General features: G+C 36.6%; 1 protein-coding gene across 4 annotated transcripts in view; it reads left to right on the top strand.

The window, feature by feature from the left end:
* RDX (radixin) overlaps window positions 1-25,611 on the top strand; it is a 90,559-nt gene that overhangs the window by 7,186 nt on the left and 57,762 nt on the right. For 2 of the 4 annotated variants that reach the window (XM_035008883.1, XM_035008887.1), the window contains 6 exons: window positions 2,227-2,303; window positions 10,475-10,543; window positions 11,616-11,684; window positions 18,648-18,731; window positions 22,940-23,035; window positions 23,553-23,827. In XM_035008883.1, the coding sequence (XP_034864774.1) occupies window positions 11,673-11,684; window positions 18,648-18,731; window positions 22,940-23,035; window positions 23,553-23,827 (467 nt within the window). In that variant the 5' untranslated portion in view covers window positions 2,227-2,303; window positions 10,475-10,543; window positions 11,616-11,672. Of the gene's footprint in view, window positions 1-2,226; window positions 2,312-10,474; window positions 10,544-11,615; window positions 11,685-18,647; window positions 18,732-22,939; window positions 23,036-23,552; window positions 23,828-25,611 lie in introns of those variants that run through there. The other 2 variants (XM_035008884.1, XM_035008885.1) reach the window with 2 other exon arrangements.

Genomic DNA, 25,611 nt, shown 5'->3' with positions numbered 1-25,611 from the left:
CAGGGGGAGTGGTAGAGGGAGAAGCAGGCTTGCCGCGGAGCAGGGAGCCCGATGTGGGGCTCAATCCCAGGACCCTGGGACCATGACCTGAGCTGAAGGCAGACGCTTAACGACTGAGCCAGCCAGGTGCCCCGAGTATTTTTTTTTTTTTTTTTTTTAAAGTCGGCTCCATGCTGGGTGTGGGCTTGAACTCACAACCCTGAGATCAAGACCTGAGCTGAGATCAAGAGTTGGATGCTTAACTGACTGAGCCACCCAGGCGCCCTGTGATTATACCAGTATTAATGTGTACTTACAACATCTTGAGAGGTAGTCTTTTGACCTGAAAACAACAGAAGAATGTAGCTTTAGCTTCTTCTTGAAAAGCTCTGGTAATTGTTTGAGATGAGCTTGCCTAGAATGATGTCAGAAAAAAAGCAGAATATGAAAGCCAGAAGAGCCCCAGGACTAGGGTTTACAAGGACCTCTGACTTGTTAACTAGATTTTTTACTTTGGGCAGGTCACTTATCTGAATCTTAAATTCCTTATTAAAAGAATGAGGATTGTGATACCTACCTATCTTGGGCAGAGGGAAGAGAGTAGTTATGATGAAGATTAGGTAAAAGAGATAAAGTGGCTGAAGAGTGAGTATTCTGCAGGTACTTTCTTCATTCACTACCCTTGTCCTTGGTTTTGGCCTTCTTTATTTGCAAAATGGAGCTAAAATTTTTTGCTCTCTTTGCTTCACTTGAATGACGTGGCATTATGTAGCTAAAGGTACATTAATATTGCTATTAAATGCAGAATTAACACTGAGCTAAAAATACAATATAGGTCTGTGTATAGTAGAGGTTTTATAAGCCTTTGTGTCTGTGAACTTGGAGAGGGGAAAAAAGTTGCATCTTTTTTTTTTTTTTTTTTACACATTTTCTTTCATTATTAATGTGGGCAACTGGTAGTATTAGCAGTAGCAGAGACTATTTCCAATAGAAATTGCAGATATTTTCATAGTTTACTGTTACAGAATAACTCATCATTACTTAGAAGTTTAATCATTAGATCCACTGGTAAATATTTTTATTTAAAGATTAATTAAAAAGCACAGATATTACTGTGTCATGGGTTTGTGATTTTAATATTTTGATAATTGCATTCCAGTATAATTGGAATTATGCAGTGTTAATGTATTTTATTTTGTGCATTTTAAAATGCTTTTCTAGGGGCGCCTGGGTGGCCCCAGGGTCTTGGGATCAAGCCTTCTAGCGGGGAAGCCTGCTTCTCCCTCTCCCACTCCCCCTGCTGTGTTCCCTCTCTCGGTATGTATCTCTCTGTCAAATAAATAAATAAAATCTTAAAAAAAAAAAAAATGCTTTTCTAGGAAGGGCTTCACAGGCTTCACCAGAGTGGCCCATGCAGGGGAAAAGTGATTAAGAACTTTTTTATTATAGTTATTGTTTTGGTTTGACTGCCGGAGTTACCTTATTAATTCAGTTTATACTTCTCTTTGTTACACTGCTTCCTAATCCCCCAGTAAATTGGCAAAGGAATTCTTTTGTAACTTTTTGGTCTGTGGAGAAACCACAGTTGGTTCAGAGATTGCTTCTATGTCTCAAAAGACAGAAAAAAAAATTATAAGGAGGCATGGAGGAAAAGGGTATCTTAAGAGTAAAGTTAGGCAGTGTGGTATAAATTATTGAAGCTTCGGTGTAGGCCCAGGATGGACTAGACTTAACACCTCTTTTACCACCTGACAGGTGGGAAGTGTGTTATGCCACTGACTTACTAGAGCTCAAGGTGTTTAGCATGAGGCTGTTTTTCCATTGTTTGAGGTAGAGAAGAGGCTGTTTTAGGGTCACCCTCAGAGTTAAAGGACAAAGAAGAGAATATTTCATATGAATGCTTTGTCTGTAAACATTGTATTTAGAGTATATAACCATACAGTTAATCTTCTGGAAATGGGAAATATGTATGCTCGCAGATCTCTTAAAACTACTTGTTGAGTATGTATGTCCCTGCCATGATTGTGCTTCATTGCTTCTGGGGGAGTCAGTATGGCAGAGAGGTAGGGTAAGACCACTTTTAAGAAACTTAGGAAGAGTAGAGAGGAGGGAGTAAATTTTTTTTCTGTAATTATGTATTATGAGGGTAGATGGGAGAAGAGTTGATTTTTATTAAGTATCTCACAATGGTTTAGGTGATTATATATTATCTTTTTTTTTTTTTTTTTTTTTTTTTTTTTTTTTAAGAGAAGAAAGGAAGACACTGAAAGACAGTGATTTCAAGATGAATCAGTTAGAGATGGAAACCCAGGACATGTATCTCGGTATCTCGGTATCTTAGCTTTTCATGTGACATTTTATTAAATTGTCCATCCTGGTATTAACAAATTCTACTAGTTTCAGGAAAAAACATACTAATGCAATCATGGAAGGACTAGAAATGTATTACTGAGGTTAAATATTATATTAATATTAAGTATTATGATGTAAATATTTTTCAGTAATAACTAAATTGGCTAAAAAAGCTGCATCCTAAAAAAATTTAAGGTGGGATTCTTATATATGTCATATTATATAAGCTCGTAAACTGAGATATGACCAATTTACTGGAACACTTTTTTTTAAAAATTCTCATCTGATTTTTAAAATTAGGAACTTAACAAAAATAAGACCCTGATTAGTATTAAGTGCCCAGTTCTGTATATTAAGATATCATTTGTAAGGATACCTGCGTTTTACATAGTTAAAACGAGTGGTTACATAATCACTTATATTAATGTAAATGTTGACGCAGTTTGTCATAATACACAGAAAACCTGTAGTAGTCCATGTTGTCACGTAGTTTCAGCATTGTAATTTTAATCATTGGCTTTTATAATGAGTACTGCTGAGAATACCTTGCTACAGATTACTTTCTTTTGTATTTCTTTATTTCTTTGGGGGTATAATCCAAAAGCAGAATTTCCTGTTCAGAAAGAAATTGAACTTTTGTTAATATTGACAACTTTTTTCTAGAAATATTGAGCCGATTTATGGTGCTGCCAGCAGTATTTATATACTTGTTTAGCAGTACTGCCTCATCAGTACTGGCATGTATAATTAGGAATTATTTTGCTGGTTTAATGAGTATATAATCAGTAATACCTTAAAGCCATTTTGATTTGTGGGGTTTTCTTGGTTTTCTTTTTAAGATTTTATTTATTTATTTAATTGACAGAGAGACAGCGAGAGAGGGAGCACAAGCAGGGGGAGAAGAGAGGGAGAAGCAGGCTTCCCGCGGAGCAGGGAGCCCGATGTGGGACTCAATCCCAGGACCTTGGGATCATGACCTGAGCCGAAGGCAGACGCTTAACCGACTGAGCCACCCAGGCGCCCCTTGATTTATGGTTTTAATGCAAGACTGTGCATTTGTTTTGTAAAAGAGTTTGTAGAGACTTTGTCTTTTAACCATTTACTGAGTGGCGTCTGAGTGATATCTTTATATATTTAATTATTTCTTTACTTTCCATAGTAACTTTTTGTTATGACTGTTGGATATTTTTCTATTCTATTACTTTTATTTTGCTATTTATTTTGTTCTAGGGGTGTAGGGATTTTAAATAAAATATATTAATCTGTTTTCATCATAAAATATATTTTTCTTAGTCATTTCTTCCTCAAAAATTAGAATTTTTAAAGTCTCTTTTTGAAAAAAGATTCACCTACTTAGATTTTGTTAAATATTATGGTGAAGTTCTAGGTCTGACTTCAGTTTATTTACATACTATAATTTTGTTCTTTCATTTTAAAGAAAATGTTTTTCTTATTACAAAAGCTCTACATTTTCATTTTAGAAATTTACAGATTCATGTTAATTCATAGAGACTCAATATTTTGGAGTATAATCATATTCATCTTTTCATTTATACTTAAAAAAAAATTTTTTTTTTAAGATTTTATTTACTTGCGAGAGAGAGAATGAGAGAGAGCATGAGAGGGAGGAGGGTCAGAGGGAGAAGCAGACTCCATGCTGAGTGGAGACTCGATCCCGGGACTCCAGGATCATGACCTGAGCCGAAGGCAGTCACTTAACCAACTGAGCCACCCAGGCACCCTTCATTTATACTTTTAAAAAAGAAATGTGAATCATACTGTATGTATGGTTTTATAACCTGCCTTTTTTTCTGGATATTTTGCCATGTCATTTAATATTTTTCTGTAACATTTTAATTGGTTGCATTGGGGTCTAGCAGAATCTACAGATGTACCATGGTTCATTTAAATAATATCAGTATTATATACACTTTTTTAAAAAAAGATTTTATTTGGGGCACCTGGGTGGCTCAGTTGTTAAGCATCTGCCTTTGGCTCAGGTCATGATCCTGGTGTCCTGGGATCCAGCCCCGCATCAGGCTCTGTGCTCAGCAGGGAGCCTGCTTCTCCCTCTCCCTCTGCCTACCTGCCTGCCTACTTCTGATCTCTCTTTCTCTGTCAAATAAATAAATAAAATCTTTAAAAAAATAAAAAGATTTTATTTGAGAGCAAGAATGAGAGAGAGAGAGAGCATGAGAGGGAGAAGCAGACTTCCCGCTGAGCAGCAAGCCCAATGGGGGACCCGATCCCTGGACTCCAGGATCATGACCTGAGTTGAAGGCAGCTGCTTAACCTACTGAGCCACCCAGGCGCCCCTATTATATATACTTTTATAAGTAACACTGTAACTAGAATCTTCGTAGCTCTACCGTTGTACACATTTGTTATTATTTTCTTTGGGTAAATTTCCACAAGTGAAATTATTTAGCAATTTTTAAATATCAAATAGGGGAAGACAGATGGGTGGGTATATGGTATAGCTCTGGACTCTAGGGTAGGTGTCAAAAGACCGTTTGGCCAATGATTACCCATGCGACTGAGAACAAGAAACTTACATACAGTTGACCTTGTTTCTTCAACTATGAAGTAGCCATAGTGTGACATGTCTTGTCTCCTTTGATTTTTGTTAGTAGAGAATTAATGTATAAGAGCACACAACTGTGGGGTCTTCTCTAAGTACAGGGCATTGTTGCTGAGTAATCACATTGTGTTCAGCTGGTAAATTAAGTGGTAGAACCTTATTCTTTTTCTCAGATAATTTATAATTAACCGAAATAAAACAAGGTGGATGGGGCATTTGGGTGTCTCAGTTGGTTAAGCGTCTTCCTTCAGCCCAGGTCATCCCAGGGTTCTGGGATGGAGCGCTGCGTCGGGCTCCTTGCTCAGCGGGGAGCCTGCTTCTCCCTCTGCATGCCGCTCCTCTTGTTGTGCTCTCTTTCTCTCTGACAAATAAATAAATAAAATCTTTAAAAAAAAAAAAAACCCAAAAAACAAGGTGGAGACTAACCTGAACTTTAAGAGAGAGAAACACTGGTCTGAAAACATGCATTTTTAGAAGTCCACCATATCCTTATTTATGGAGGCTTTTGTTAGCTCCCCCCCCCCCCCCCAGTTCATATAGTTGAGTTGGGTTTGTTGGAAATTTTAAAAGCTTAGTTTGCTTGTGTAAAAAACCTGGTTTTATGTGTGTTGGCCTATGATATATTTTTATTCTTTTATATCTGCAGAGCTCTCTTACTAAACCTAAAACTTTAACATCAATTTTTTTCTTGAAACGTCCTTTTTATAGAGTACAACTTGAAGTAACTCTAACATTGAAAACTTGGATAAATCATTTTTTTTTTTTTATTTTTTTTTTATTTTTTTTTTTATTTTTTTTTTAAAGATTTTATTTATTTATCTGAGACAGAGAGAATGAGAGAGACAGAGAGCACATGAGAGGGGGGAGGGCCAGAGGGAGAAGCAGGCTCCCTGCCGAGCAGGGAGCCCGATGCGGGACTCGATCCAGGGACTCCAGGATCATGACCTGAGCCGAAGGCAGTCGCTTAACCAACTGAGCCACCCAGGCGCCCGGATAAATCATTTTTTAAAGGAAAAAGACCTACCTTTATTTCATTCCAGTATTAGATTAATATATAACTTCAAAATTTCTGCAAACCTACATACTTGATATTTATTTACCCGCCCAGCTGGCCCTGTGTTTGTTAACTACTTTTTCTATAACTTGAGTGCTTTAACTTAGTTTATATAGTCTGGCATATAATTCTCACTTTCTTTCCCTTGTTCTTCCTTACTGATGAGATTGCACAGGAAGGTTATAACAACTGTAGGGTTTAATAAATAACATGATCAGTACCTGTGGAAGCTCTCCTGAGTGTCTTCTAACTTCTTTAGTGTGTAGCTTTGGGGTCAGATATGGTAATGCAGTACAAAATCAGATATGGTAATGGAATAATGTAAAAATTGGCCTAGGACAATTAAAGTTCCTTAAAAAAGTATTTATTTAAGTAATCTCTGCACCCCGTATGGGGCTTGAACTCATGACCCCAAGATCAAGAATCATAAGCTCCACTGATTGAGCCAGCCAGGTGCCTCTTAAAAAAAAAAAAATTTTTTTTTTAGGGGCGCCTGGGTGGCTCAGATGATAAAGCGTCTGCCTTCAGCTCAGGTCATGATCTCCAGGTCCTGGGATGGAACTCCATGTCAGGCTCCCGGCTCAGCAGGGAGACTGCTTCTCCCTCTCCCTCTGCCTCTCCCCCTACTTGTGCTCTCTCTCTCTCAGATGAATAAATAAAATCTTAAAAAAAAATTAAAAAAAAAATTTTTTTTAATTCCTAATACTCTGGTACGAGCAAACCTGAAGTACCTCTGTAGGGATATATATACACAACTCAGGGCTCATGGGACTCCTACATGGGTAGTGGGTTAGGGACACGAGCTTTTTGTCCAAAATTACAAACTCTATAAAGAAACCATAATGAACTGAAAACAGAAAAATTGTGCAGTGACAAAAAATAAACGTAGGGATCAAAGGAAGATTTAAAACAAATTATAAAATAGCATAGGATTATTAAAATGCTGAACTATTGAAGAGGTAAAACATTAGAAAGTAGAGGAATGTTGCACAGAGAGATAAAGAGATGGAAAATATGAAAAAGTAGGTATGGACTAGAGAATAAAATATGCAGTTTGTGTCCAATGAGAATTGCTGAATTAAAAGAGAGAATGAGAGAGACAATGGCTAATGTTTTTCCAGAATTTAAGAAAAGCATGCGTCTTCAGAATAAGGAAGCTTATCCAGTCCTGAACAAGATAAATAAAAGCAAATCCGAAGACTACCCCCCCCAAAATTCCTTAAAGCAGAGAAAAAAGGCAGATTATCTCAGAGAATTGAGTTAGATTGACAGTAGATAGCTCATCAGCAGTAACAGATGCCAGAAAAATAATGTCCTCCAAATGCTGAGGGACTAACAATTTAGAATTCTCAATGCAATTAAATTATTACCTAATTGAAAAAGGAAGTATTCACTGGAGAATTCACTAAACCTATACTTTACCTAATAGCATGCATAGCCTAAAAAAATATAAATTGGAAAGTGACAATTTATAAGAAGAAATTAACATCCACAATCATACTTGGGAAAATTTAATACATTTTTTTCTCAAGGTGCTTAAGTAGACTAAAATGAGCAACAGTAGGGAAACTATAAACAAAACATTAAGTTCTTGGTCTGGCTTGATCTAACTTATCAAATGCAAAACCTACATTATTGTCATTTATAGCCAGAACAGTTAGAAATGAAATTAAACTGACCATGTACTAAACATAAAGGAGGTCTTAATGAATTCTTTGACCATGGTATAGTAAAGTTAGAAATAAATAATAAAAAGCGCTTTGCTCCCAGACCTGTAACCATTCCATTTGAAAATTAAAAAAAAAATTCTTTCTCCCTCTCTCTCTGTGCTCTCTCTCACTTTTGTTCTCTCTTAAAATCTTAAAAAAAAAATTTCTTAGTCATGATTAGAGATCAAAACTGGAAAGGGAAACTTGTAGAGCCAATGAAAAAACTACATATAAAAACCTGTGTGGGAAATCACTAAAGTGATACTTAGAAAAATGGTATTTTATTTTATTTATTTATTTTATTTTAATTCAATTAATTAACATAGTGTATTAATAGTTTCAGAGGTAGAGATCAGTGATTCAACAGTTGCATATAACACCCAATGCTCATTATTATATCACGTGCCCTTCTTAATGCCCATCACCCATCCCCCTACCCACCTCCTCTCCAGCAACCCTCAGTTTGTTTCCTATAGTTAAGAATCTCTTATGGTTTGTCTCCCTCTCTGATTTTGTCCCTCCCTTCCCCTATGATCCTCTGTTTTGTTTCTTAAATTCCACATGAGTGAAATCATATGTTAATTGTCTTTCTCTCATGGACTTCTTTTGCTCAGAAAAATGGTATGGTTTTAAATATAAGACAAGACATTTCAAAATATACTTCCCAGAAAAGGAGATTTATATTTGTGTTTTTAGGAGCTCTGTTGTTGCTTTGTTCTTTTTCTTGGGCTTGAAAGTACTATTTAAAACAGGCACTTTGACCTGAAATGCCTTGAGTACATGTGAGTTTGGAAAGCTCACAGAGTTCATTTGCTAAGTGGTTTAAGCATTTAAAAAAGAGGCATATCTAGAACAGATCTAGTTTTTAAAAAAACAATACAGTGGTTACACTGTAGATATTAAAATATACTCCAGCAGTACAAATAGGAAAAGAAATTCCCAGTGCTTTATATGAATGGATTGTGTGGTTTGGGATAAAAATTTTAGTAATAGTATTATATACTGATTCAAAAAGTGCTTGTATAATCTGTCTCATTTGTGTGAAGAGTTTAAGGAAATTCTATGTTCTGTGAAATAAGAGATGAAGGCAAAAGTATTGTTTCAATATTTTATAGATCTTTTTTAATATTTAAATACACTGATGTTATAAATACATACTTGATTATTCAAATGATAAAAGTTATTTTAAAATGTTCTCGACAAAATAGGGGGATACTTTGTATATGGAGCTGCCTTGGACATACTTAGTTTATGACCTTGATGCACATACTAGAAAAGAAAAAAATTGGGAATTACTTAGATACAGTTTTAATTTTAGGGATTAGAAAATGAGCCACAGAGTAAAGCCAACTAACGAAAAGTGATGAGGAAAAAGAAATTAACAAAAAAAGAACAATAGGGGCGCCTGGGTGGCTCAGATGGTTAAGCGTCTGCCTTTGGCTCAGATCATGATCCCAGGGTCCTGGGATCGAGTCCTGCATCGGGCTCCCGGCTCAGCGGGGAGCCTGCTTCTCTCTCTGACCCTCTCCCCTCTCATGCTGTTTCTCTCTCGCTCGCTCTCTAAAAAAAAATAAATAAAATCTTAAAAAAAAAAACAAAAACAAAGAAACAGAAGATCAACGAAACTGAAAGCTGGCCTTTAGATCAATAAATTAAGCAAACTTCTGGCAAGATTAATCAAGCAAAAGGGAAGGTAAAATTTAACAATATTAGGAATGAAAAGATCATAACTGCCAACGTAGTAGATACAAAAAATCATGAGGGAACACTGTGATAACTTTCTAGAAATAGGTCACCAAGACTTGTAGAAAATCAAATTTGGCTATAAGGTAGAGATTTAAGTGTTTTGGTTTTGTTACATTTGAGATAATCTAGACATTGAGCAAGGCAAGTTAGCCAAGCAAGTTCTAGAGATACAGATTTGGGAATTACTAACTTACACATGTTAAAAGCAGGTCAATTTTGAGGATGTTTTAAGACCTGAGATGATAAGGATGAATTAAGACAATAGTGGAATGAAAAGAGGATATAGAATGAGAAGATAGGTCTGAAGTACCTTTAGGTTCATGAAAGTAGGTGACTGACTAGGGAGAGAGGGTTAACATTTCCTAGCTAAGAGTTAAAGAAATGAATTTCATAGCTCAATTATTAGATAAAAAATATCTCAGGTAGAGGTTTCTTTTAAAGAGAGGTTTATTTGGCACATGATTGAGTAAAGTGTAGGGAAATGATGTTTCATTTTTTTTCAATTTGGAGGATATTCAGGTTTATTGTAGCATATTAAAAAGCAGTTGACACTGAAGTTTTATTATTTTTTATTTTATTTTTTTAAATATTTATTTATTTGACACTGAGAGAGCACAAGCAGGGGGAGCGGCAGGCAGAGGGAGAAGCAGACTCCCTGCTGAGCAGGGAGCCCGATGCGGGACTCTATCCCAGGACCCTGGGATCATGACCTGAGCTGAAGGCAGACGCTTAACCAACTGAGCCACCCAGGTGCCCGACACTGAAGTTTTAAAACAGAATTAATTGTATATTAATTTAGTTGAAGCTAGTATAATGGATGAATTTTCTTGGTAGAGATATTATCAATGGAAGCTGATTTTCAAGTAATAATTTAATATACCTCACTGAAGGTTTTCAAATTGGAATAATACTGTCATTTTTTTAGGCAACTAATAATGATTAAGAATGTTAGATCTTTTGGTTGGTTTGTTAGGTGTTTTTAAGAACATTTACCCTAAGACAGTATAGCATGATGATTTTCTTTGATTAGGATTAACTTGTTTTGCTTTACAGGGAGAAGATAAAGTTTAACATTGGTCTCAAGGACAACTCTAAATTTCAGTGAAGGCCACCAGCTTGCTGGTGAGTAGCATGCAGATTGCTAGTGTGTGCTCTGTGGCTGTTTAATACACCTTAGGTAAATAAACTACTCAATATATTTTTACTCAGGTTTTTCAACTTTCAAGAAGAAAAAATAAGGGGCGCCTGGGTGGCTCAGTCGGTTAAGCGTCTGCCTTCGGCTCATGTCATGATCTCAGGGTCTTGGGATCGAGCCCTGCATCGGGCTCCCTGCTCAGTGGGGAGTCTGCTTCTCCCTCTCCCTCCACGTGCTCATGCTCTCTCTCTCTCTCTCAAATAAATAATAAAATCTTTTTTTTAAAAAAAGAAAAGATAATTTTCTAGAGTTTCTAGAGTTTACATTAATCAGAATTTCCTTTTGTCTTTGTCAGTCCAGAAAAAAGGTTGAAAGTGTTCTTGAGTTCATCACTTTATAATTTGAAATATCTTCCCTTTTACTATCCCTCTCCTCTCGCAGGCTGGGTGTAGAGGTGAACCGGATGCAGACAGAGGCAACATTTGGGTCCTTAGCAGTCTTGCTTCCTTGCTATGTGTTGTCTCTGAGTAAATTCAAACTTTCAGTTGGTGATTGGTATGCTTTAGATTATGTTTGAGATGTGTGCTATTTTATTTTATTTCATTTATTTTTATTTATTTATTTATTTATTTAAAATTTTATTTATTTATTTGACAGAGACACAGTGAGAGAGGGAACACAAGCAGGGGGAGTGGGAGAGGGAAAAGCAGGCTTCCCACTGTACAGGGAGCCTGATGCCGGGCTTGATCCCAGGACCCTGAGATCATGACCTTAGCCGCAGGCAGACGCTTAACGACTGAGCCACCCAGGTGCCCGAGATGTGTGCTATTTTAAATCACAGCTATAAATATTTTCAGAGAAGGTGAAATGATAATAAAAGACATTGAAAATTAGAATAAGAGAGTTCTGTGTTACTTTATTTTTTTTATTTTTAGAGAGCTCTGTGTTAAACTCACAATTTAAAATGTTTTAATTTTTATTCTGTACAAATTATATTAAAATCAAGGCATTATATAAAAGTAGTAGATCCATTATGCTTTCTTTTTTCTTTAACTGAAGGTGACATCAGAATTCATAAAAGAATTTTTAAAGAAGGTGATCAAAAAGAGAAGGACAATGCCGAAACCAGTAAGTGTATTTTACTTTTACTACTACTTAGTTAATAAAATACCAGTAGCATTAAATTCCTTTTGGAACAAGGCAAAATGTTATGGTAGAGTCATTGGGAAGAAAAAGGCACTGATACTGCTATGGCTTGTTTTAGATTAATGTGGTAGCAACGAAGTACTCTGTGAGCCAGTGAAGAAGAGGTAGAGGTAACATTACAGTGAAGATGAAAATTCATGGGTTCTGGAGCCAAACTGTCTTAGTTCATATCCTGGCTCTGCTACTTTCCCTCTGTGACTTTTGATAGGTTACTTCAGGCTCTCCAATTCTTAATTTCCTCCTATAAAAAATGGAGATGTAATTAGTTACTTAAGGGACTTTGGTAAGAATTAGAAGAATTTGGTACACATCCACTGCTCAGTAAATAGTAACTTCTTGTTACAGGAAGAAGTAATGAGAGGTTGGAAGGATCCGTGCATTAATTTTCGCATAACTCTGGCTTCGATGCTAGTGATACTGATGCTGATATTATATAGTCTTTTTTTTTTTAATTTAAGGGAGTGTTATGATTTTATTTAGCTTTATAATTATGTAGTTTTTGACTAAGGTTTGTTCCTTTTCTCTTGGCATAAATGTTTTTAAACTTCAACGATTTTGGGATGTTTTTTTCAATGTTTCTTTGGGCCAGTTATCTTTTTTAAAAAAAACATTGGTTATAGCTATTGGTGTTTTCTGGCATGAATATCTCTTTGGAATTACTTTAAAGACTCAGCAGGTAGGTAACAAAGTGTGATTTTGCATTGTGGGAGGGAGAGGAGAAGAAGAAGAAATAAAAGGCATAAACACCAGAAAGGAAGAAGTAAATTTTTCTCTTTGCAGATGGTATAATTGTTTATGTAGAAAATCTTCAGGAATCTAAAAAACAACTACTAGAACTATAACTGAACTTAGCAAAATTGTTGGACATAAGGTTGTATTTTTAAAAATCAGTAGCCTTTCTTATATACTAGTAGCAGCATTTGAAAAATGAAGTAAAAAAATCCATTTGTAGCAGCATCAAAGGCATAAAATACTTAGGAATAAATTTACTGCTTTGTCTGCATGTCAGTCAGGGACAAGGGAGGAAAAAGCATAGAGAAGCATGCTCGTTATTTTATGCCGAGGCCCAGAAGTGGCCTATGTCTCTTCTCACCCTTTTCTTTGGGTGAGAGCTTAGTCATAGAGCCATATCTAATTGCAAGAGACCTTGAGAAATGTTCTGTAGCTCAGTAGCCATATACCCAACTATAATTCTGTTAGAATTTGGTGGTCAAATAGCAACACTCTATACCACAATCACATGGTTAGTTTAAAGGAGATAAATCATATGATAAATTCAGAAAGAGGAGTCCTAGAATTGAACTATTCATGATTTAAAAAGAAAAACCCAACACTTCTTAAGCTAGATATAGAAGAAACCGTAACTGCAAAAGGTCTTTTTAATGTATTAACAATGGGACCTTTTTTTTTAAATCAAGAACAAGACAAAAGATGCTATCATTGTTGCTATTCAACATTGAATGGGGAAACCTGCACAGAAAAAAAAAAAAAAAAAGCTGAAGGACTAGAAAGGAAGAAACACTATTTGAAGATGTTAAGATTCTTTGTTATATCAGGGATTGGCAAGTTATAGCCTATAGGCCAAATTCAGCTCACCACCTGTTTTTGTACAGCTTACATGCTAATAATGATTTTTACATTTTCAGTGGATTAAAACACAAAAATAATATTTCACCTGTGAAAGTTATATGAAATTCAAATTTCAGTGACTAGTTTTATTGGAATGTGGTATGCTTGTTGTTTATGATCTATAACTGCTTTGTTGCTATAGTAACATAGCTGAGTAGTCGCAACAGACTGTACAGTCTACAAAACCTAAAATATTTACTGTTTGGTCCTGTATAGGAAAAATTTTCTGACCCCTCATTTATATAAATAAACACAAGGATTTATAGGCTCGTTATAACAGTCAGCAAGGGAACGGATAAAATGATCAATATAGAAATCACTTGCATTTCTACAAAAGCAAAACAATTTTAGAAAGCTATTTCATCAAATTCACAATCCTGTGTTTGAAAACCTTTAAGCTAGATGAGTTTCAGTATTTGGAGTTTTTTGGATTTCAGAAAGATGAATATACAATACATTATGTTCATATGTCATTATGTCATGAAGCTTCCCTCAAGGTCTGGTGTATCACCTCAAAAACATTAGTACTTTTATGGGTCATGTATAAATATTCATTTGAGATGGGATAAAATAATCCACCAGATAGTCTCACATTACTTCATGTTAAGGTTTTGCTGAAATTAGCTACTAAACTTGTTTTTGATGCTTTGGGGATGTCAGGGGATTGTGGACCTGAATTTATCATAGTGACAAAGTCATAGTGATTTATGGGAAAGATATCTAAAATGATTAATATGATTTTTATTAAGATTTTATTATTTTTTTTAAGTAATCTCTATACCCAGCAGGGGGCTTGAACTTACAACCTTGAGACCAAGAGTCCTTGAGACCTTGAGCCAGCCAGGCACCCTGATTAATATGATTTTTATGGAGAAAATTATAAACGCTTTTTTGAAAGTGCTAAAGAAGACAAATTAATGCACAGAGAGAACCACAGTCATGGATAGGAATAGTCAATATTGAAAAGATGTTATTTCTTCCCTGAAAGTACTGATGAATTCAGTGTAGTCCAATTTAAATCATAGTGGGGTATTTTGAAAGTTTAAGATTTTGTGTGAAGGCAGGAACAAGAACAAAGAGCTAAGAATAGCTCACAAGTTTTGAAGATAATGAGGGGAGACGTTCCCAACCATATAGCAAGACTTACTTAAAAATGTCATAATTAAAACAGTGTAGTTTTGAAAGAATTGTTAGTCAACCAGAGCAACAGAATAGAGAGCACAAATTCAGATCCTGTACCTTATAGACATTTGATCTGTGACATAATAGTCTTTGGGAAGTAAATTAATCAGTATACATCACTTAGTTATTTTAAATCCCCATATCATTATCCTATAGAGATTAAAAAATGAAATTGGATCTCCACCTTAAATCATAAGCAAAAATCATCGAAGACAAATTATGAGAAACAGAACTTTAGGATGAAATCTAAGAACATCTTTATGACTCCAGAGTAGAGAAGGATTTCTTAAATATGGCCAAAAAAATTGATACTTGTATGTAAAACATTGATAAATTCAACGTTAAAATTAAGAATATATTCACCATAGGGTGCCTGGGTGGCTCAGTTGGTTAAGCGTCTGCCTTCAGCTCAGGTTGTGATCCCAGAGTCCTGGGATCGAGTCCTGCATCAGGCTCCCTCCTCAGTGGGGAGTCTGCTTCCCCTTCTCCCTCTACCCCTGCCCCTTCTTGTGTCTCTCTCGCTCTCAAATAAATAAATAAATCTTAAAAAAAGATATGTTTACCCTGAAGAAGGATACGTCATAATGTAGAATGACAAACTACAAACTGGGAGATTTTTTTGTGATATAAATAACTGACACAAGGGATTAGTATCTAGAATATATAAAGATCTCCTACATAGTAAAAAGAAAAAGACAACCCAATAGAAAAATACGCAATAGATGTTAACAGACATTCCCAAAGATGGGGAGACTGAGTGGTCAATAAATGTACCATATTAGTTTTCTTTTATTCTGTAACAAATTACCACAAATCTAGTAGCTTAAAGCAATACCATCTCACAGTTTTGTATGTAGAAATATGGGATGATGTAACTAGGTTCTTTGCTCAGGGTCTCACCAGCCTGAAATCAAGGTTTATCCCAGCTGCATTCTCATCTGGAGCTCGGGGTTCTCTTTCAAGCTTATTCCTATTGGCAGAATTCATTTTCTTGCAAAAATGATCCATCCTTCTTTACTGGAGGATGAAGTTCCCATTTTTTACTAGCTATTGGCCAGGGGTCACTCTTAGCTCCTAGAAGCTGGAGTCAGGTCCTTGCCCCCTGGCCCCTCCAACTCAGTAATGGAGAACCTCTTTTATGTGAAATTCCTGTCACACTTTGAATTTCTCTGACTTTTTCAACCAGTCTGAGAAAACGCTTTGCTTTTAAAGGACTCCTGTGAATAGCTTAGCTCCACTCACATAATCCTCCGATTTTGAGGTCAACTGATTAGTAACCTTAAGTATATCTGCAAAATCCCTTTTGTCGTGTAATGTAACATAATCATGAGTGTGACACTAGGAGATGGAGATCATGGGGGCTGTATTAGAATTCTGCATTGTACACATACGAAAATGTTCTCAGCCTCTTTAGGAATCAGAGATCTGCACAGTAAGACCATACTGAGATGTCATTTTACACCTACTGGATTGTCAGATGTTTAGAAAATCAGATAATACCCACTGTTGGGGAAAATACAGCTCAGCGGGAATTCTTACGTACTGTTGATGGAGTGTAAGTGGATACAGTCATATTGGAGCACAATTCACTTTGACATGGTAAAGGTGAAGGCTTGTATACTTTATCACCCAGGAGTTTGTCTGTGTATATGCTTCTAGATAAACTCAGATACATATGCACTAGAAGACACACACAAGAATGTTCATAACAGTACTGTTCTTGATAGCCAAAAAATTAGAAACAATTTAATATCCACTGACAAGAAGATGGGTGAGTTATTGCCCAGCAGTAAAAATAAATGAATTGCAACTACTCACAGGAAAATCAATGACGCTTAGAAATGGTGAAAAAACAAACTACCATGTGGTATAATTTTTGTTTAAACTCTTTATTGAAATAGAACATACATACTGAGAAGAACGTATTGTGTATAGTTGATGAATTTTCATAAAATAAATATACTCAACCACTGCGCACATCAAGAAAGAAGACTTTCTTAGCCAGTACTGTACAACTTTAATACAGCTAAAAATCAAGAAAAGCTAAATATTTTACATAGAGACCTACATTTGTGGTAAAACTATTCTTAGTGCTTACCTGTGGGATTGGGACAGAGAAATTCACAAGAAATACATTGGTATCTATAGCATTATTTGCCATTTCTAGTTAATAAGTTGAATGGTAGATTTATGGGTAACGGAAAACTTTCTCTTGACTCAAGATTTCTGGTAATAGATGTGTAAGTTTTCCACATCAAGCAATTCTCTACTTCTGTGTAGCCCTCAGTTGTGTGTTCTGCAGTTTAATTCGTTCTGACACCAGCTATCCGGAGTAGCACAGACACTACAGGTTAAGAGCTCAGTCCCTTGGGCGCCTGGGTGGCTCAGTTGGTTAAGCGACTGCCTTCGGCTCAGGTCATGATCCTGGAGTCCCGGGATCGAGTCCCGCATCGGGCTCCCTGCTCGGCAGGGGGTCTGCTTCTCCCTCTGCCCTCTTCCCTCTCGTGCTCTCTGTCTCTCATTCTCTCTCTCTCAAATAAAAAAAAAAAAAAAAGCTCAGTCCCTCAAGACTGCTGTCCCCTTCAAACACCAATCACAAGTAATGGGTCCCCATGTTACCCACATTTCTAACTTGGCTACACGTTGAGATTCCTGTGATCCCCTCTTCAAGTAGTGTAATTCCTTGTAACAGCTCACAGAACTCAGGAAAACACTTTTACTTATTGTTACTGGTTAATATAAAGGATATTATAAGGATACAAATGAAAGATGAAGATGAAGAGGAGGTACATAGGGCAAGGTCCAGAAAGGTCCTGAGCACAGGAGCTTCTGTCCTTGTAGAGTTTGCGGTCCGCCTTTCTCTTTGCATGTGGACGCATTCGCCACCTTGGAAACTTTCTGTGAACTCCTTTGTTTAGGCTTTAATGAAGTTTCCATTATGTAGGCATAATGGATTAAATTATTGGCCATTGATTATTAACTCACTTCCCAGCTTCTCTTCTTTCTGGAGGTTAGGATGGCTCTAAGCACATGGTTGGTTCTTCTGGCTGTGCGCCCCCATCCTGAAGGTGTCAGGGTCCATCATGAGTCATTAGGAGTCATTAGTGTAAACTCAGGTATGGTTGAAGGGGGCTTATTATGAATAACAAAGACTCAACTCACTTCTGTCACTCAGGAAATTCCAAAGGTTTTAGGGGCTCTCTGCCAGGAAACAGAATGAAGACCAAATACATACTTATTATATCACAGAAGGTTTTGTGATTTATAAGATTTATTTGATTAAAGAAGGTATTTCAGATAAAAGCTACATGTACAGACGCATGCTTGTTAACAATGAGTAAAAAAATATAAAGAAGAAACAATCAGATTCAGAATTCTAATAGTGTGAGTTAAAGATCGATTTGTACTACATGATGGTGAATTCTAAGTGAAGATGCTACTGTGGAGTTAAAATTAGTTAAGGCATGTTAAGTTTTTGGTGAAATGTCCAGCTTTCTAGAAAGGTATTTATAGAAAAAAGAATTTATGAGTCTAACAAATACAAGGTCATTCGATGAATGCTTTTTATAAAGTGAATACTTTTGCAGTAGGATAAAACTGAGTATCTGAACTTTGTGTTGAAAAATACGGAATAGTGAATGCCATTCAAAGAATCTGGAGTTATGTTTCTCCTGAAATACCTACTCTGCTGTTTGATATCCCTGTTCCGTTAGGCAAGTAATGGGGAACTCTCTTAGTTTCTATAGAAATGAGCGTATTTCCTACTATTGTTCCAGGGGCTAAATGAGAACATGGAAAGCTCATGGCCTAGTGCCTAGTGTATGCCAAATATTCAGTAAACGTTTTTAAAAGAGGATTTTTAAGCTCTTTCTTTTTAAAATAGATTTAAGATTTCCTGTGATTAAAATCAAACTTTATCACTTTAATAAAGAAAATCTTAGGTACAATTATGGAGTAGCTCTTTATTGCCTACATATTATACTTTATTTTATAAATCAGATAAAAATATTGCCTCATGTTTAATAATAAGTATATTTTCTTTCCTAGTGATTTTCCCTTCTGTTTTTATTGCAGATCAACGTAAGAGTAACCACCATGGATGCTGAGCTGGAATTTGCCATTCAGCCCAATACTACTGGGAAACAGCTTTTTGACCAGGTATCATTTAACCACATGAAGTGTGCAACTTCTGACAACATACAACATGAAGCTATTGCAACTTCTTTGTACGTTTTTCTGTAACTTCACTGGTATTGCAACAGTGTGGCCCTTAGAATTTTTCACGGTACCTTTTCAGTTATCTTGAATAGCTGTAGAGCTATTATTCTTTCTCATTCCTAGATTGGAGAGAGAGGACTTTTTAAAAATAATTATCAGCAGGTATTTCTTTAACATCCTCTAAGTAAAGCATTGTAATGAGGACTCAAAGGAATGAAAAGATACTGTACTTAGTGGGATGGGTAGAGATCCTTGATAGAGGAGATGGCAGGAGCAAAGGCACAGGGAATCCTAGTCTGTCTGTAGGCACCTGACAGCAGTTTGGTGTCATCGCCTTATAAGCTAACATGGGTGTCATGTTGAGGAATTTGGACTACTGGTCTTGTCTTTTTTTCTCACTGAGTGAGTGCACATTTGAGTCACCTGTGGAGCTTTTGAAAAAAAAAAAAAGCAATGCTTGCAGACTGCTGGAAGCATTAATATCTTATTTATTTAAGCTCCCCAGGTGATGCAGTAAGTAATGTTGTAAGAGGTGTTTTATTGAGAAGGGGAGGGAAGAGATTGGTGCCCTGAGGCCAAGTGATTAGGAAGGTGACTTGATGATTATAAGGGGGAGGAAGGTGATGGGGGCATGAGACTCAGGGGAGGATGTTTAAATGAACTTTTACATTTGGGCAGGAGAGTAGTAGTCTGTGGTCAGATCTCCTTGACCTTAGAGAACAGGAGACAGTTTCTAGCACATAGCAGTAAGTTACCTAGTAGATATTTTGGTTTTATTAGGTGTCATACTATCACATACTGATCTAAAATATGATAAAAAATTTTAGGGCACCTGGGTGGCTCAGCTGGTTAGGTGACAGCCTTCGGCTCAGGTCATGATCCTGGAGTCCCGGGATCGAGTCTCGCATCGGGCTCCCTGCTCAGCAGGGAGTCTGCTTCTCCCTCTGACCCTCACCCCTCTCATTCTCTCTCTCTGTCATTGTCTCTCTCTCAAAAGTAAATAAAATTAAAAAAAAAATTTTTTTTAAATTCCTGGGAAGTTGTTTCTTTTTCTGACAAAGTAGTATACTTAATCTTCCTGAATAGGTAATTGATGATCTTGAAAGCCCTGATAAGGTCTTTTTGTAAGATGAAAAGTTTTTTTTTTTTTTTTTTAAAGATTTTATTTATTTGACAGAGAGAGAGACAGCAAGAGAGGGAACACAAGCAGGGGGAGTGGGAGAGGGAGAAGCAGGCTTCCCGCCGAGCAGGGAGCCTGATGCGGGGCTCGATCCCAGGACCCTGGGATCATGACCTGAGCCGAAGGCAGACGCTCAATGACTGAGTCACCCAGGCACCCCTAAGATGAAAAGTTTTTTAATAGAGTGAACAAATTCTTAAAATCATAAGCAGCTGCATGCATTGTACATACCTTGTACATATTTTACCTTGTGAATTGTGACCTACTTCTGTTGATTCTTCTAGTAAAGATGTCATCTGTCTTACTTGAATAAGAATGTGAATGGAGTTAGCATTCATTGTGCTTACTTCATAACCAGTTGAAATGTTATTTATAGTGAGTGAAATGTTTGTGGTATTCAAAAACTAATCAGCAAGTGGGTTTCTTTGGTATTGTATACTGAGAAATAAATTACTTGTTTTTTTGTTAAGTAGAATTGCTGTAGTTTAGATACCAGGAGAAAGGAAACCTCATTTATTGTAGTGCAGTACTGTGTAGTAGTTTAAAAGTGTGGACTCTAAGAGCCACACTCCTGCATTGGAGTCCAAGCTCTAGCTGTTTGACTTGGGACAAATTACTCTTTTTCCCTTATTTTTTTCATTTGTATAGTTAGGATGATGATAGCACTCTTCCCTTGGAAGGTTGTGAGAATTAAATGAGAATCCATGTTAAGTACATAGGACAGTTATTTGATGCACATACACACATTTCATAGTGTAAATGAAGTTCTAGATTAAGGAGTATTGTTATCTGTAATGTGCTCTCTAAGCAGTTAATTCTTACAGTCACAGCTGTTTCCTGACAACTTCTCTTGAGCCCAAATCTAAGGATGTAAAAGCAGGCTTATAGTGAGTTCTCTCAGTTGCTCTTGACCTATGAAAATTTCCTACTCTGTCACTCTGAGCTGGAATGTTTTCTGTGGCTCTTCTGTTGGGACAACCTGTCTTTTGCCAAAGTTAAATTATTTGGGATCTTCTTTGTCTGCATTGAAGTTTTGTTTGTTTGCTTTGATCAGCTTTTGTATCAGTATGAGTCCTGATGATACATCATCCAGAAATTTCTCAATTTTTGTTCTTTTGATGGTAACTTTTCCTAGCACAGCTAAATGTTTTTTTAAAGCTTTTTTTTTTTTAAAGATTTTATTTATTTATTCATTAGAGACAGAGAGAGAGAAGCAGAGGGAGAAGCAGGCTCCCAAGGAGCAGGGAGCCCGATGCGGGACTCGATCCCAGGACCCTGAGATCATGACCTGAGCTGAAGGCAGACGCTTAACCATCTGAGCCACCCAGGCGCCCAAATGTTTTTTTTTTATTTTTAATTTTTCTGGTGTGTGTAACTTCAGTGAAATTTTTCAAGAGAAGGAAAGTAAACTTTCCAAAGGCTTTGGTATGCTATCTTGAAATCCAAATGCCTGATACGTTTTTTTAGATATTTTTAAAAAATAAGTCAAGAATATTTATTATTTTAAAACTAATGTTGAGGAGGTATCTGGGTGGCTCAGTCGGTTAATCGTCCAACTCTTGGTTTCAGCTCAGGTCATGATCTTAGGGTGGTGAGATTGAGCCCCACATCAGGCTCCATGCTCAGTGTGGAGTCTGCTTGAGATTCTTTCCCCCCCTCCTCTTCCCTCCCCCTCTGCTCCCCACCCTGCTCGCATGCTCTCTCATTCTCTCTCTAAAATAAATAAAGTCTTAAAAAAAATTATAAAAAAAAAACTAGGGGTGCCTGGGTGGCTCAGTTGTTAAGCGTCTGCCTTCCGCTCAGGTCATGATCTCAGGGTCCTGGGATCGAGCCCCGCGTCGGGCTCTCTGCTAGGCGGGAAGCCTGCTTCTCCCTCTCCCACTCCCCCTGCTTGTGTTCCCTCTCTGATTGTCGTTCTCTCTCTGTCAAATAAATAAAATCTTTAAAATAATAATAATAATAATGTTGAATCTTTATGTAAAGCTTTTAAAATATTAAACTCTCACCTCTCCTGGCTCACTTCCCTTATTTTGTTTTAATATAGAACATCAAGGAACAAGTGATTAATTTTTTTTTTTTTAAAGGTTTTATTTATTTGAGAGAGAGAGCACGAGCAGGGGGAAGAGACAGAGGGGGAGGGAGAAACAGACTCCCTGGTGAGCAGGGAGCCCGATGCGGGACTCGATCCCAAGACCCTGAGATCATGACCCGAGCCGAAGGCAGACGCTTAACCGACTGAGCCACCCAGGTGTCCCATAAGTGATTAATTTTATCTATATAATAGGATAGCTTCATTCACAGAAGCATGTTAGTTGAACTGGGGCTTGAGGAATAAATTATTCTGCGGGTGGTAAAAATACAGAAGAAACATTCTAGGCAGAAGAAAAGGCATGAACAGAGCTGTAGAAGGGTAAAATTTGGGCATGTTCCAAGAATGGTTTCTTGCTCAGTGAGGGAAGAGCAGAATATTTGATAGTGAAGGGTAGTAGAAGTGGGTGTGAAATCAACAGTTGGATAACCTAGGGTATGGCTTTTAAATGTCCTCAGAGACTCTTATCACCAAAATGATACTATTTGCCTTGCCTACCCAGTTGTGTAGTTGTGGGGGTACACTGAAGGAGGAAAGTGGGATTATGACAGCTTTTTATCTGTTTCCCAGACTTGTTACCTATTGGGGTCATGACAGGAGATGAGAAAGAAAAAGAGGTATAAAAAAAGTGGATCAAACAAGATTGAAATGACACTATAAAATATATATACAAAACCTGAATTTAAGTTTTTAGAAATAGTCCTGTAATTAATATATTAAATTTAAGAAAGAGCTCTATAGCAAAAAAATGTATGATCTCTGTAGCAAAGAAATATACCTATAATACCTATGTAGTTTTGTTTTTCTTTTGAAATATAGTACCATTTACTTACACTGTGAATGTTGAACTGAAATTGAACTTTTTTTTTTTTTTTTAAGGTGGTGAAAACAGTTGGTTTACGTGAGGTCTGGTTTTTTGGGCTGCAGTATGTGGACAGCAAAGGTTATTCTACATGGCTTAAACTAAATAAAAAGGTAAAGTATGTATAAAATTCAGCTAATAATTAAATTACTTTGAAGTTATTGTGATCATGAATTTGTACTAGAAAAGTCCAGGGTCTGACTGATTTCAGTCAGAGGCCTCCTTTTACAGTTATCTCTGAGTTATTAAAGGTGTCATATCTTTTAATTCAGTAAGTTACCATTAATGCATCATTTTAGAAAAAAGATATGTTCACTTTTCCTGTTTGAAAACTTAACACATAATAAATATTATTAGGTGTAACTGAATACTTTGACTCAAAAATCTACAGGATAAGCTTCTTAAGGGAAGTTTCAACTTAGTTATTAGACAGGACCAGTGAGTTAGAGGTTACATCCGTTAGCGCATAGAATCTTTTTCCTTACATATCTTTTTATAAGTTTAGAATCTTACACACTAGAGTCTTATGATTTAGAATCTCATTTGTGTTTCACATGCTACTTTCTTCTAAAAAAGAATTTGATGTGAACTTAGGATTTTTGTTGATTATGCTTGAAATTACTGTTTCAGGTGACACAGCAAGATGTTAAAAAAGAGAATCCTTTACAGTTCAAATTTAGAGCTAAATTCTTTCCTGAAGATGTTTCTGAGGAATTAATTCAAGAAATAACCCAGAGACTTTTCTTCTTGCAAGTTAAGGAAGCCATCTTGAATGATGAGATATATTGTCCGCCAGAAACTGCAGTTCTTTTGGCTTCCTATGCTGTCCAAGCCAAGTATGGAGATTATAATAAAGAGATTCATAAACCAGGCTACCTGGCTAATGATAGACTCCTACCCCAGCGGTAAGTGAAACATGATTTTATGTTAAATTCTTTGAAAAAGAAATTTGTAAATAGATAAGACAATTTTTTTAAGTTGCTAGAGAGAATATACTTTCAAAAGTCATGACCTGGTAGCTACATGGATTTATATATGCTATAATTACTTAAACTTTCTGCCTCTTTTCCTCATTCCCACAGGGTAAGCAGTAAATGGAGGTAGTGGTAATTAGGGCTTGGGGGAGGATGTGACTGCCACTGCTTGGTAAAAATTTTCACACAGGCAGATAGGTGCTTCATAAATGCTTTGAGAATAAGAAGTGCCATGCTGTATTTCCTCTATAGAATTAAAATTCAGTTTCTAACTTTTTAAAAGGTGGTTATTGTTTTGTTTTGTTATCATGTTTATTTAAGTAGTCTCTGCACCCAACATGGGGCTCAAATTCATAGCCCTGAGATCAAGAGTCTCATGTTCTTCTGACTGAACCAGCCAGGCGCCCTCTAACAGGTGTTCTAAACTCAGTTTTCAGACTCCTAGTCTAGTGCTCTGTTCTCATATGCAGTATATTGCTGCTTTTATAATAGTTATTTTAAAATAGCATGGCATAGGGAGAAATCATTAGGCAGAAGACCTAGAATTTGAATGTCATTTCTACCCTTTACTACTTATGTGACCTTACGTGCATAACCTGAAATCTTTGAGCCTCTGTACCTGAATATGCAAAATGGGCATAATAATCCTGCTCTGCCTAACTTACAGTTCATGATTATAGAACGTGAACTAAATGGTGTATAGTTTGTTTTTTTTTTTAAAGATTTTATTTATTCATTTGAGAGAGAATGAGATAGAGAGAGCAGGAGAGGGGGGAGGGTCAGAGGGAGGAGCAGACTCCCTGCCGAGCAGGGAGCCCGATGCGGGACTCGATCCCGGGACTCCAGGATCATGACCTGGGCCGAAGGCAGTCGCTTAACCAACTGAGCCACCCAGGCGCCCAATGGTGTATAGTTTTAACTGTAAAGTGTGGTGCAAGTGTTGGTTGGTAGTATTATTTATGAAATCTAAGAAGTACAGCATCAAATATTACCTTAAAATAGATCAGTTCATAATTAGAGTAGTGGACTAGAATGTACATGGAGATCTTTCTTTTAGAACCTGGAAAGAAGGTGTTACTGCTCTTAGTCAGAATTCCTGAATTTTAAAATTTTCTGTTTAAATGCAAAATTGTGTATTATTAACCTAAAATTTCACTATTGCACTACTTCTGTATAGTATTTAAGCTGTCAGATGGTAGTTTCTTTTTCATAGGTCATAAAATATGAAGAAAGGAAACTTACTTCATGTCTGTTAGTTTCCTTTGGTTGTAGGCATTAATGTTTATTTTTGTGTAGTAAGTTGTATTGTGTTAATATACGCTTTATAAGGTATCATTAAGCACAGTAGCTTTAATGTTTGATTATTGAATGTTACACTGTTTATTACTGTGACACTGTAATGCTGTTGCAATAATCGTTTTCTTAGAAGGTAAAATAATGCATACTGTTCACCAAAGAATCAGGAATAGGAGATACTTATTAGCCTGTATGTTTAGTTTTGATTATTATTCCAACTCCAAGCTCTTGGTCTCAGATTTGTTTTTTTTGAAGAATCTGTTTATTTGACAGAGAGAGACACAGCGAGAGAGGGGACACAAGCAGGGGGAGAGGGAGAGGGAGAAGCAGGCTTCCCGCCGAGCAGGGAGCCCGATGCGGGGCTCGATCCGAGGACCCCGGGATCATGACCTGAGCCGAAGGCAGACGCTTAACGACTG

This window comes from Mirounga leonina, unplaced genomic scaffold (assembly GCF_011800145.1).
Source record: "Mirounga leonina isolate KUSES-001 unplaced genomic scaffold, KU_Mleo_1.0 Mir_153, whole genome shotgun sequence".
Taxonomy (NCBI): domain Eukaryota; kingdom Metazoa; phylum Chordata; class Mammalia; order Carnivora; family Phocidae; genus Mirounga; species Mirounga leonina.
This window is presented reverse-complemented; position numbering and strand designations above follow the sequence as displayed.